Source organism: Cucurbita maxima, unplaced genomic scaffold, assembly GCF_002738345.1.
Source record: "Cucurbita maxima cultivar Rimu unplaced genomic scaffold, Cmax_1.0 Cma_Scf00131, whole genome shotgun sequence".
In the NCBI taxonomy this organism is placed as follows: Eukaryota; Viridiplantae; Streptophyta; class Magnoliopsida; order Cucurbitales; family Cucurbitaceae; genus Cucurbita; species Cucurbita maxima.
Genome location: NW_019272147.1, coordinates 39,958 through 54,481, shown reverse-complemented (window position 1 = coordinate 54,481; position 14,524 = coordinate 39,958). Strand labels below are relative to the sequence as shown.

At 32.6% G+C, this 14,524-nt stretch overlaps 2 protein-coding genes across 2 annotated transcripts; one reads left to right on the top strand and one right to left on the bottom strand.

Moving 5' to 3' along the window:
- Positions 1–493: 493 nt before the first annotated feature.
- Positions 494–1,347, bottom strand: LOC111473549 (polygalacturonase-like). Its single transcript, XM_023119025.1, has 2 exons — positions 888–1,347; positions 494–618 (listed from the first exon to the last, which is right to left on the bottom strand). Exons 1-2 carry the CDS (start codon positions 1,345–1,347, stop codon positions 494–496), a joined length of 585 nt encoding a protein of 194 aa, XP_022974793.1.
- Positions 1,348–7,460: 6,113 nt separating this feature from the next.
- On the top strand, positions 7,461–14,318 carry LOC111473548 (tuberculostearic acid methyltransferase UfaA1-like). The gene is given in 13 exon segments (XM_023119024.1): positions 7,461–7,556; positions 7,642–7,685; positions 8,739–8,862; positions 9,418–9,480; positions 9,555–9,614; positions 9,678–9,753; positions 9,756–9,838; positions 10,591–10,664; positions 13,195–13,288; positions 13,382–13,518; positions 13,594–13,674; positions 13,780–13,885; positions 14,238–14,318. Coding segments are annotated over 13 exon segments (1,116 nt in total). The 5' UTR covers positions 7,461–7,463.
- The last annotated feature ends 206 nt before the right edge of the window (positions 14,319–14,524 follow it).

Sequence of the window (14,524 nt, the reverse complement as noted above, 5' to 3'; positions counted from 1 at the left end):
TAGCGAATCCATTGCTTGATCTTTCCCAAGACTTAATCCTTACTCCATTTTGAGTCCCCGTGAATGTAGATGATTTCAATGTAATGTTATGCACTCCATCCTCCTAAGCCTCCATCCCTAAGCTCCCAATGCTACAAACACCTTCAACAAAATATCAAATATTTCATGAGTTTTAATTTCCAAAATAATTTATCCAAAATAATTTAAATCATTTTTCTCCCGTTCAAAATATATTATATACACTTTTATATTATATATTATATAACTATTTTTATCCAAAATAATTTTAAAATAATTTAAATCATTTTTCTCCCGTTCAAAATAACTTTAGAATATATTTTAATCATTTAAATTTAATTTTATGTTTAGTTTTATCTTTTAAAATTGAATGTGACAAATTTATTTAAACTCTTTAAAAAACATTTTTAAACATGCTCATCCTAATCTATCTCTAGTTACCTGATTCCATGTCTAGGTCCACATGTAATACTTTTCATCCACATGTTAAATGTCTCTGGACCGATGGAGACCAGTCGTCACCATTTTTGATGTTCGAGTTGAGGATGGTCACATCTGATGATTGTTGCACATGGATGCCATCACTGTTTGGACTATCGCCTGCAGAAAAGACATTCACACCTGTCATATGCACATTTTGGCACCGATTCATGACAATGCTGAACAATTGGCTGTTAATTGAAGATAATCCATTGATGTTCACTTCTTTCCATCATTTATTTGAAGACTCTATCAATTCAAAACAATCGAAAGCCAGAATTAGTAAAAATTTAAAATAATATTGTAATTAATCCATTCTATTTTCTTTCAACTTTGGGTTTAAAAAAAATCAATTTTTTTTGTATGGAGCAAACTCAAATTCTGCATACCCATGGAGCAACTCTTCCCTGAGTGTTTGTAATTCCATAAGGTAGTTCCTTGTCCATCAATAAGACCGCCAGTAATGGAAAGCCCATTTATATGATTAAACAAAATCCAAGAACTAGATTCAGCTAAAACTTGAATGTCCGAGGAAGCCACAAGAGTTCCATCAATGAGAACAGTAATAGCATTGTTCTTACAAGGCCCATTAAATCTCGCACTTCGAACGAAGAATATATCCTCGGGAACGTAAATAATGGCTGGTTTAGATGAGTCACAGGCCTTAGCCCATGTCGTTTGAAGCACAGGCAAGGCATCAGTCTTTTCATTGGGCTTAGCTCTGAGAGTAACAATATTGAATGTTAATTCAGCAGTTGAGGCATGGTTAAAAAACAAAAGTAGAAGGGAAAGAAAAACATGCAAGATTACAAGAAGAGAGAAAGAAAACTTAATGATACAAGTGTTCATGATAAGCATGAGAGAGAAAAAAAAGGAAGCAAGTGATAGCATAATAGAAGAGGTGTGGAGTGATATTTATAGGTTAATGCTTACTCTTCTAACTATAATTTTAATTATCTGTACTATTTTATTCTTATTCTATTTAATCATTATTGTTTTTATATGGTTTAACCCTTTTTAATTATCTATGTCATGTCGGTAAATTTAATTTTTAAATTTAAGTCTATCTTATAAGATAAGACACTGATTATCATTTTAATGATTGATCTCTCATTTTTAAAAGTATTAAATTAAAAAAAAAAAAATTCTTTGTCAATATTATTTTATTTTTGTTCTAACTTAAAAAGGTATGGGAAGATTTTAACTAAAAAAAACCTAATTTTTCCAACAAATTATTTTCTAAAAATGGATGTTTAATTATTTGTTTAGGTCACCTAAAGAACTATGCAATAGAACAAAATGCTATTATATATTTTTTTATCATGTCGTTGTTAGTGATGTAATAGAAAGTTGGTGACTTTTTATTTGCAAAAATGTCACAAATAATGAGAGGTAGAATTGTTTGTCATATTTGTAACTATCCAATAAAGTTACAAATGCATCACACAAAGAAATAATTTAATAATGTTACATTTTTTGAAGTCTTAAAGTCTATCAATGATAGAGTATATCAATAATATGCCGTTTTTATATCTATCAACAAATTTTTTTTATCATTTATAGACTTTTTTTTTTTATGGTCGCTTGGTGATAGATTTGTATCAATATGATAGACATCTCTTTTCTCCTTTGATTAAATTGAACCCAATTATCACTATGATAGGTTCTTTCCTTTTATCACTTAATTTTGTAGAATCATTTAAGCACGAGTAGTTGAAAGTTTGTAAATTAGACTTGATCAGTTTAAAATGAATGAACTAAAATCTAATTGGTGTAGAGCCAACAAATCTCCAAGGGGATGGATGGAGAGAGAGATCCATGAAAAGGTAAAATAAGTGAGGGATGAGAGAGATATCTTCTAAATAGAAAGATGGGGCGCCTTAAGCAACTATTAGGACTTGTATATAACCACGATAGGAAGAATTGAAAACTTGTCACATCCCCCTATAGTAAGTTTTGAGGCATTTTGATCTTGGTATGTATAAACATGATTTTGGTGAACGGTCATACACCTTCGAATTGACATAATAGAAATGATAAAGACCTAACTCCGTAAAAACAAGTAAAAGGGATTGGAACGAGCATGAGGTCACTGACAACACACCTTGGACAAACATGATAGTGACATCTAGAATGCGACTATAGGTAACGGACCTTTGACAAGCATGCTTGTGATATTCTCCTCCACTCAATTGGTTGACATCTTTATCAACTAACTCTTCACGAACTAAGCAATGTAGAATGAGGCTGACTTTAGCCCTCTCGAAGTGTTTCCAACCGATCTCAGCATTGTGATATCTCTTCCGATCTACCAAGAAATTTTATAAGTCTTTTCTTGATCCGTTGATGTATCATTTAACCAAATTCTCTTCTACTTCCTTCGTAATGAGATTCTTCATTATGGCAAGAGGTCGTGTTGCCGCATTGTTATTGGTGTCTTCTCGATTGGGATACATTTCAAGTTTATGACGTGGATAAATAACTAGTCCTCATCCATGGGAGCAATTGGTTCCTATAGGATCCCTTCCAAACCTTCTACATGACTTTGACCGGTCTATAGTATTTTTGCATCAACTACTGATTCTTATTGCTTTGGAATCGAAGTTGATCGGATCTAAGCTTGATTAGAACTTTGTCTTCACTTCCAAACTTTTTGCAGCTTGTGTTTCCAACCAGTTATTCTATTCATTCGTTTGGATGTTTTTTTCCCGATTAGACACTAGTTCCTTGGGAGATTTGTCTCCACCTTTTGGTGGAGGTATTCGCTTGGACCTCTCCTCAGCATTCGAGTGATCACTAAAAAATTTGACATTCAACAAGTCATTTAACTATTTATGAGATTCAGCTAGCTCCGATTGAGGCAAACGACACATATTTGTAATAGAGGATCTCGTCCCTAATACTAAATCAATTTTAGATCTATCACTCTAGGTGGAGAAGCCATATGTTGTGATGTTTTCCTCTTGTGACTTGTGAGGTTTTTATTTGAATTTGCTCACTCGAGCCCTCCTCTTCAATAATGGGAACGATGATGAGCGTGGGTTCATAATAGGAAAGTTTGAGTCTCAATTATAACATCGATATCATCTTCACCCTTTTGGTTATCGGGTATGGATTTGAATGATGGTGTGGTTTGACCTCATAACCACGAAGCATTTTGTTTGGGGCATGGAAATGACCTTACCTTTAAGAAAAAAAATCTATTCCCAACATGACATTGAAATCCTTCATCTTGATTATCATAAAATCAGTTTGCTCAATCCAAGTCTCCAACTTGATCAAAGTTCTCTTTGCAACTTTTGAGATAGGTAAGGCTACAAAATTACAAAATTGACAGTTTTATCGTCCCAGTGTCTTGATGCTTGAGAGTGTTCAAGTGTTTCTCTTTGTTCTCTATCATGAAGTTGTGGATGACTCTAGAATTGATCATTCTACTCTTGGCAAATCTATAGTTAACCAAGACCTCAATGTACATAAAACATCATTCTATTGGCTCTTTTGTCTCTCCCACTCTCTTTTGGAAAGCAAATAGTACTTCAAAGTCCCCCATGCATGGGTTTTTGACGCTTTGACTTGAATGACATGGAGAACCACCCTTTTTGGGTATTCAGATTCTCGATAGGCCACCTTGCATATGAAGCAAACGAGTGCCTTTATTTGTAGTTTTTTTTGTTCATGAAGTTTGTCATGAATATCTACCTCTCTTTTAGGAGGATTCATAGTCTCATCCTCGAGCTAGTCTTGTAATTAATTATTTAACAATTATTTTATTTATAATTTAATATTATTCCTTGTATGAAAAATCCAAGGTGTCAAAACTCGAATTTTCAGTCATCAAAACCCGTGACATGAACCAAGAGACATCAATCATACAATATACTTCAATGAAGATGAGAAGCAAATATAGTTGAAATTATCAAAAGATATTTTTAATTCATGCTACATCGAAGAAGAATGAAGTTACATGTTATAAATTTTAGGTAGATTACAATTTAGAGTAATTTAGAGTATATTGTATGAGTGATGTCTCTTGGTTCATATCAACCTGGAGACTAAAAAGATAAAAGCAAAAATAAATAAAAATAAAATAAAATAATAAAATGAAGTAAAATCAAAATCAGATTAGTGGAACAATATCACAATAAAAATACAAAATAAATACCGTTAATATTGTTTAAATTTATTACCATGGGAAAATGGATTTGGGATAGAATTATAAAATGTAATACAAAAAATGAAAAAAATAGACCATTAACTTGTGAACACCTAAAAAAAATAAAAGGGAAAAAGGGTGAGTAAATAAATATATCTAGTAAGCAATTTATCTGTAGGCTCTCATCACAACTTAGACCTAGCTTGTGATCATGGACTTTACTCTAGGCTCTAGGTGGAGATCTGTCGTTGTTCATAGACTTGGGAGACTACGGCAGTGGTAACCGGTGTCCAAGGTTAAGGTGATACCTCACAAAACTCTCTCTAATAGGTGGGGACAACATGGTGAGTGCTAGCTTGCTCATCATCCATGGGAGGTATTTAAGGAACTCGTCCCACAAGCCATGTAGTCACCTAAAATTAGGGGTGCCACCCCGTATGTGTTAGCTTCCTTGACTACCCGTAAGATCAACACTCACTCACCCTGCAAAGGAATCCAAGTGAACTATCAAGTAGCATGTTCCTATCCAACCGCACACCTAACTCAACAGTATGGTACTGGAATGGAAAGGGAAGTGGAATCTCCATAAACTTTATTGTCTACAATCGGCCTAGGTGGATACCTTTATGTACTAGAGTTGTCGTGGTGGTCTTTTAAGTCCCTAGGGCGATTTGGCAGCCTTGACATAGATTCACGTCTCTAGGTTCCTCGATTCCATCTCTTTGAGTCTGATTCAGTCCGGAGCATTAGGGGCTACACTTTTTTATGTCTTTGTAAAATAATTGGATGGATTAAGTTTGTAATAAATAGTTATATTAAATAGGTCCTCATAATTTCAATTTAATTGAAATTTAAATGAATTTATTCGGCCAACGCTTTTATTTTGAACCAAACATAAATTAATGCGGAGAACGGTCCGTTTAACTTTTGGTATCCTCTCTTCCCTATCTCATTATTTTTCAATTTCATTAGTACTTTCACTTTCCAAAATACTTTTACACATTCCATTTATTATAATTATGAACCTGAATTATTAAATTGTGATAGTAATTTAATCATTTAAGAAAAGAGTTAAAATAATCTAACAATTAACTGATAAGCCCATTTTTAAAAACTTACATTCGTATATAAGTTTCATTCTTCTTTTATATATTTATGTTTATAATTATATAAATATTTATAATAATTTTATAATTAAGATTAACTAATCTAAATATTATACATCAATACATTTATACCATGGTTAAACTAATTTGGTAGTAGATGGATACATTATTTCAAAAATGTCTAATAATATCAATTAGACACTCTCTTATAAAAAATGATTCAGTTTTCTCTCTAATGGAGGTGGGATTTCACAATCCACCCCTTTCAGAGCTCAGAGTCCTTGTTGGCAATCATTTCGTTTCCCTTTCCAACCGACGTGGGATCTTACAATCGACTTCCTTCACGGCTCAATGTTCTTGCTCCCACTCATTCCTCTCTCCAATCGATGTGAGATTTCTCACAGTACTCTCCCCTTTTGGGCCCAGTGTCCTCACTGACATACCGCTTAGTTTTTGGCTCTTATACCATTTGTAACAATTTGTAACAATTCAAGCACACCACTAGCAGACATTGTCCTTTTTGAACTTTTACTTTCGAGCTTCTACAAGGTTTTTATAACACGTCTATTGGGATAGATTTTCACAACCTTATAGAAAATACTTCGTTTATCTCTCCAATCGATGTAGGGTCTCACAATCCACCCTTCTTCAGGGTCCAGCATCCTTGCTGACAATCATTTCTCTCTCCAATCGATATGAGATCTCTCACAAAAAAACTTCTAAACTTATATAAATGCATGTCCTCTTAGCTCTAGGTCGGCCTTTAGGTTGGCCTTGATAAGATGCCGTAGTTTCTCTCTTACATTTATTAGTATACAATTATATTTATTGTGGAACCTCCGGCTATAAATGAGTATGATAGCATCGAAGAGAAGAGAAGAGAAGAGAACATTGATTTTATGGATCATATCAAGGTAACCTTTCTTGCTTTCACTTTCAAACATGACTTTTATTTTATTTTTGTCGTCATATCTTCATTTCGTAACATATTTAGATTCATTCAGTAACATTCATATTAATGGTTTTTTTTTCCTCTTTTTAATTTCAACTTTTGAGAAATAAAAGCTTTTCGTTAACTACTTCAGGTAACACCTTCAAATATGAATTTTAGAAACATTTTTTATAAAAAGGTGAAAATAGAACTAAGATAGAAGAGCCAACGTCTACAAACAAAAAACAAAAAAACAAAAACATTGTTTTGACTCAAGAATGTAATTTTAAGTAATTTTAAGAATGGTGCCAATCTATTCCTTAATTCTATTCCGTAGATTTTGAATAATTTGATTTAATTTTAGCAACACAAAAACCTTGAATGCAGGCAAGTAGCATGGCAACGTTCATTCTTTTAAACAATCCAAAACACACGATATCGTCTCTGACAGTAAAAGGAGCACGCCTTTTTGTTACAAGATTTCTTGGTCGATACATATCGACCGGATCGTTAATGTGAGTCAACACGATACTATATTCATTTGTTTCATTCTTAATGAGAACTCATATTGGTTATAATAAATTTGATGACAGTATAATGTCATCAAATTAACAGCTTTGAGGGAACAATAACTAACAGCTTCCTCGGAAAGGTTGTTCTAAAAGTTCACAGCCCTCAGTTTTATTGGAAGGTAATTTAATTATTTATTTATTTTATTAATTTAAAAAAAAATTGTTGAAAGAAAAGGATAAAATATAATTTATTTTGGAAGGTTATGAGAGAAGCTGACTTAGGACTTGCCAATGCATATATCAATGGAGAATTTTCATTAATGGATAAAGAAGAAGGTCTTCTTAACCTTATTTTGGTGAGCTTAATTACTTCATTTCTTCCTAATCCTAATTAAGGTTCTTAATGATCGTCCTCATTCATGCTTATCTTCTCTTTTGCAGCTTCTTATTGCTAATAAGGATACAAATTCTTCTAATACGAGAAGGTAAATATGAATTATAAGACATTTTAATTACGAGTTTCATTTTTGAAGGAGCTTAATCGTAAGACCCCACCACTGATAGATATTATCAGTTTTAGCGTGTTATGTATCGTCCTGTTACATATCGTCGTTAGGCTCACCGTTATAAAATTTATTTGTTAGGGAGAGGTTTTCACTCCTTTATAAAAAAAAATGTATATGGGTATCCTATCCACCCCCTTGGGGTCCAGCGTCTTCGCTGGCATACCGCCCAGTATCTTGGTCTAATACTATTTGTAATGGCCCATGACCACCATTAACAAATATTGTCTGTTTTAGCCCGGTTATATATCGCCGTTAGTTTCATGGTTTTGAAACGTGTCTACTCGGGAGAAGTTTTCACACCCATATAGGAAATGTTTTGTTTTCCTCTCCAACCGATGTGGATCTCACATTAAAAGTTTTTAATAGGTTCTTGAATTTACATTTTTGTGTTTCTAATATATTCAATAAATTTAACAAGTGTTTAAACGATCGAAATACATCAAATAAAGATAGCAAAAAGAACAATGTGAGGGGAGAGATGTTTTTGAAACAAGGAACCTCAAGCACTTAACTTTCATTTCTCTTTGTTATTATTGTGAAGTACTAACTAGCTTCCTAAACTTTCTCCTCAAGTTAAGAAACTGACAAACGATCTTTCTCGTTAAAGCATAAAACTTGTCTATCTACTACCAATTTTCCTATAGTTGTTCCCTAACTTATTCTATCAAGTCTACCAACAATTCTCTTAAAGGGAGTGACTTATTAAGTTAAGTTTATAAGTTCATAATAAGTCTTTAAACCTTTAATCTTTTAATTAATAACAATTTCTTGAAACTTTCCTTTTATATTTAATGGATCTATAAACTAGAAAATTTATATTGAAAGCTACCAATAAACAAGTTATATTCTTATTCAATATTTTTAAAGTTTAAAGACTTGTTAAACACGAACATAAAAATTATTTTAGGACAACAATAATAACATTGAATTGGTAATTTTTTAATGTTAGTAATAGTGATCTACTTTTTGTAGGGGATGGTGGTCTCCTCCACTATTTACGGCAACTATAGCATCTACAAAGTATTTCTTTCAGCATACTTTAAGAAAGAACACCATTGCACAAGCTCGTAAAAATATTTCTCGTCATTACGACTTGGTAGTATATGGATGCATCAGTTTCTTAGTCTTTTTCTTTTCGTCTTTAGATTGATGATATCTCTTCAATCTTATTCGTATTCAATCAAAAGATAACTAGAATAACAGTGAAAAATAACAAACAAAAGAAATATAAGATAACTCAAATAAGTATGAGATGGTAGCGTTTGAGTAAATAAATTGTGAGACTAGAAGTGATCCAAAGATATAAAATTATGGTTAAAAAAAGTTTACAATAATTTATATCTCCTACCCATATTACTAAATAAAGTGAACATTTCTATAGAAACTTCAAAAATTAAACTGGTTGAATCTCTTTAAAATTATAGATTTTGAATCTGGAGGTGAAGAATTATAGAACAAATCACCCTATCAACCTTACAACTTAATTATTAATATACTCTCAATATCCAATAACATTTCTAATTACTATCTTAATACCATTTGTATCAAATTATTCTCCTCTCAATATCCAATAACATTTCTAATTATTCTATCTTAATACCATTTGTATCAAATTATTCTCTTTTATTGAATAATTTATTTGGTTGTATAGAGCAATGAACTTTTCTCTCTCTTCTTAGACGATACAATGATGTACTCATGTGCCATCTTTAAGGTTCGTATAACCAACTTTTATTTATTAAAAATCTCATAATCTATATGATGATTTGCATTGTTTTCTTAACAAAGAGGGAAGATGAAGATTTGAGGATTGCACAATTGAGGAAAATCTCTATTCTTATTAAGAAGGTGATTATTAATTATTACACAACTAAATATATTTTACGTTACCTAATCCTTACTTCTTAATAGGCACGAATCAACAAAAAGCATAAGGTTTTGGATATGGGGTGTGGTTGGGGAACTTTAGCTATTGAAATAGTTAAGCAAATGGATGTCACTGTACCGGCATTACTTTGTCCAAACAACAATTGAAATATGCCCAAAAAAGGGTTCAAGATCTTGGCCTTCAGGTAATATCTCTTTCTTATGTGCCTATTTTACTTCTTTCGATTGTTGTTTGAGTTAGGTAGTTTCTTCGTTACTTAAGAATCAAGAGATAAAGCTTATCATGAAGCAGCATCCTTATTACTTAATAATCAAGTGCTAACCTTGAGCTCCTATTGAATTAGGCTAGTATCTGGTTACTTAAAAATCAAGGGCTAACCTAAGCATAGCATGAAGCTTATGACACCCCCTAATCATAATACTTGGTAACATTTATTGAGCTTAAGTCATATTCACTATCCTAAAGTGAGCTTAAGTCATATTAAACTTCTAGGCCTCCATAAATCTTGGTTAACCATTAGAGGCACTTCTGTATTTCTCTTAAGCCATAACTTATACCCCTAACTTCTTTAGATTTTAAACTTGATCCAAACATCTTGAAATATAACATAACCCTTCATGTAGTTGTATATAGACCTTAATTAAAATACTGGATCATTAGGAGGGTATTTGGACCTTGAAATATTTTAAATGAACGTTAGGGACATTTTGGTCATTTTACCACCTTTAAACTTAGTTCGAACCCCAACCGTGATCAATAGTTCTAAAACTTTATATAATTCTTTCACATTGTAAAATAAGGCTTCATATAAAGTTTTACGATATTAGGAGATCAGTTGGGTAATGAATAAAAGGTAAGTTATGTTAGGGGTATTATAGTCATTTTACACTATTACTTGGTTTCATTACTAATCATTTTGATCCAACCTTCTTGTAGGATCATATTGAGTTTCTTCTTTGCGACTATCGAGAATTATCAAGTACAACTAAATATGATAGGATCCTATCGTGGTGAGTTTTCAAATGAAATAAAGCTATTAGTCATAATATGCATGAATTAGTACTATAACATAATAATTATTTGATTAAATTATAGATTTAGTATGTATCTAATAGATCACAAAACTTTTTAGATTCATGAACTTTGAATCTAGCTTAATGTCCTTAAACTTTGAAAATGAAAACTTTACACTAAACTTTTAGTTTTGCATCAAATAAGACATTAAACTTTTAACTTCTTGTTCGATAGATTCATGAATTAAAAAAAAAAAGTTGAATAAGTAGAGGATTGTCACAACCCAAATTTTGGGATTTTGAAACTCGATCAAAACTAAAAAGAAGAATGTGAGAAAAAAAGTAAAATACAAAAGAAAATCTAATTATAAGAAGGTGTTCTTTAAATTTATTATAAAAGAGAAAAATGGGTTTGAGATACCATTGAAAAAAAAAAATGAAAACAGACCGACACCACAGAACGATCCCCTCTCTGACCACACAGCTTTCGAATGCTCCTTCACCTCAACCGAAAACTAGTGAACACCCGAAAAGAGAGGGAAAAGGGTATGAATATGTAAATGTACCGAGTAAGCAATCTATTTGTAAGCTTTCATCACATCCATGATTTAGCAAGTGACCATGGTAAACTCTAGGCAACAAGTGTATTTTTCTTACTGTGTAGAGTCTTGGATAGGTAGCTTAGCCTAAAAAGTGGTAACCGGTATCCGAATATGAGGCACTACCTTCATAGACTTCATATTAGGTGGGAACAACATGATGAGTGCTAGCCTACTCGTCAATCCCACAAGTCATTTAGTTGCCGAATCAATCCCACAAGTCATTTAGTTGCCCAGGGTTAGGGGGCACTACACCCAATACGTGTCGCTCCATTGGTTATCTGCATGATCAAAGCTCTCCCATAGGACGAATCCTCCATGCAGGGTAACTACTAATTACCCGCATGATCAACACCCGACAACAGGATGCGTGTAGAGTAATCCAACAAACCATTGAGTCACACATTCCTAACCAACTTCATGGCTAACTCAACGGTACTGTACCAGAGTCAAGAGGGAAGTGGAGGTCCTCACACACTATACTACTGCTATCAGGCTATGAGACTACTTTTGTCATTCATGGATGTCGTAGAGGTCTACTAGGTTCTTAGAGGTATCTAGAAAGTTTAAATCACATCTCTCATTTTCAGGACGTTCGAGGTTAGCTCCTTGGACTAAACTAATCTCTATGTGCACACAAGTCTAAACCTCTAATCTCTCACAATCCTGAAGTGCAAGATCTACTAGAAATGTATTGACTTGGGTCAATAAGTAAATCGCGCTAGCTGTAGCGTTCTAATCTTAATTGACTTTTTTCATGGATGCTTCGATAGGGAGATATGCCTATCGATCACCTAAGAATGTAATCCATAATTTAAACTTCACCTTAGTCATATCTGGGAGTTGAGGAGGTCTATTGGATTTCCAAGGCACATAGGTGGCTTAACGTAAACTTATTACGCCAGGATGCTCTATTCTAACTCTTCGAGTCTTTCTTAGTCTGGGAGCACTAGAATGTATACCCTCTGACCGTCACTCACAATCGTAAGGTGCTAAGTGCATTGGTGGCGTACTAACCTATGTTATCATCTAGCCTTAACTTTGTGCAGACAAACATACTCTATAGGGAGAACATACCGTCAAACTCTTAGAGCTAGAACATACTTGACCATGCAAATATATATACAAACATATAATCAAGCAAGCTCAACAAGGAGATAACATCTATCAATCACCCAGAGCACAAATTTTAATAGTCTGTCCTCCTTTCTAACACAACGAAATACATATAAAACAACTTTCATCACAAATCCCGTCATAATCACATTTTAGTAATTTCTTACATCATACATAACATATTCATCCATATTGCCCAATTCGTATTCTAGTCATGCTTATTCTATTTTTTAGCTTATAAATTACATAAAATAGCATGCTACTCGAAAATCTCCTCCTAGGGACATAATAGTAATTTTACCATAACATTCATATAGTGCATGATCATAAAGAAAATGCTATTCAAAAGTTCTTAACATGCATTTTATAACCACCTGAGTTAATGAATGATCTCATGCTAGCACGTTCTTTCGATGCCTACAAGTATTATTTATCTAAATTTGGTGTGGTTTCTTACTTGGTGAAGTGTGCCTTCCTAAACTAGCTTTTCCACTTGTTAGGGGCCCCAAAGTTTCTAATTTCTCTGGTAGGTTCTAATTCAAGTAAAATTAGGGTTCTAATTTCTCGGACATTCAAGTCTCGATGTTGAATCGAGTTGCATCTTGGTACACGAGTTGAACTGCGCATTAGTTTGCGAATGCATGTCGGATCTAGCGCAATGTGTCATCTTCACACGTTAGACACGTTGAACCATCCATAGTGCCACATGTGTTATTCACCAAACCAACCGTGATTTATTAGATGGGTGAATCTATTTAAAAACATCTTAATGTTAACCTAACTATTTATTTATTTATTTATTTTTTTGGCAGTGGGATGATAGAAGCGGTTGGCCACGAATTCATGGAAGATTTTTTTGGTTCTTGTGAATCAGTGTTAGAGGACAATGGTCTTCTTGTTCTACAGGTTTAATTAATTTTTTTTTTATTTTTTACTTATAATTAATTCTTTTAATTACTCTTTATTTATAATATTTTTTTTTTTTTTTTTTTGCATTAGTTCATATCAATGCCAGACGAATATTAGAAAGAGTATCGGCTAAGTGCTGGTTTTATAAAAGAATATATATTTCAAGGAGGATGCCTTCCATCATTAAGTAGAATAACAACGGCCATGGCTTCTGCATCAAGGCTTTGGTAAATAGTTAATTTATGTTCTTCATTTTCAACAATAATTATTAACAAATAATGAAAAAAGTCCTTTGGATACAGTGTGGAGCACTTGGAAAATATTGGAATTCATTACTATCAAACATTGAGGTGTTGGAGAAAGAATTTCTTGAACAATCAAAGGTAAGAAACCATTATTATAATAAATGATTTTGAACAATCAAATGTAAGAAACCATTATCATAGTAAATGATTTCGAATCGAAATCTAATTTATATTTTGTTTCAGCAAAATACTTCAACTCGGGTTCGATCAAGGTTTCATACGAACTTGGGAATACTATTTTGATTATTGCGCTGCTCGGTTTAAATCACGAACCCTTGAAGATTATCAGGTAATCATATTTTTACATAAGATATCAAATTAATGTTAAGAATTGTAACAACCCTAGTTTTCTAGGGATCTAAAGTCGCTACAGTATGTACGACGTAGCTTTTCATGCATAAATATTTGCCAACATTTTCATAAAACAATTTCATAAACTTAGAAATATTAGATAAAAGAAAATAGATATTAAAAGTGACAATGCTCTATTGTAACCAAATGTCTAAGAATTTAAATACAATTGTCATATGCATGTGTCATAATCTTTACTTGCGATATCGTTGTCAGCTGTACATGGACCGGTAATTATATATATCAGACTAAATATGCAATTGAAGTCATAATCTAAAACTTTATTGCAGATTGTGTTTTCAAGGGCGGGTAATGTGGCAACTTTCAACAATTCATATGAAGAAATAGCTTCAGCATTCAAACTCCTTTGAAGAATTGCATTCACCATATTGAATTTCTTCGACTTTGAGATCCAAATGTTCCACATTTCTTCTATGTAGAACGCATAATATAATAATAATAATAATAATAATAATAATAATAAACTATTGAATAAAATAATTAGTACCAAAATATCCAATAATTTTGAAACAGTTATAATTATAAAAAGTAAAAAGGTAATATTGTAATTTAAAAA

Bases quoted from the DNA above. Each gene is read 5' to 3' on its own strand.
- LOC111473549 (XM_023119025.1), bottom strand. From the start codon at position 1,347: ATGAACACTTGTATCATTAAGTTTTCTTTCTCTCTTCTTGTAATCTTG. The intron at 619-887 runs GTATGCAGAATT...TCTTTTCTGCAG, and splicing joins AGGGAAGAGTTGCTCCATGG to GCGATAGTCCAAACAGTGAT.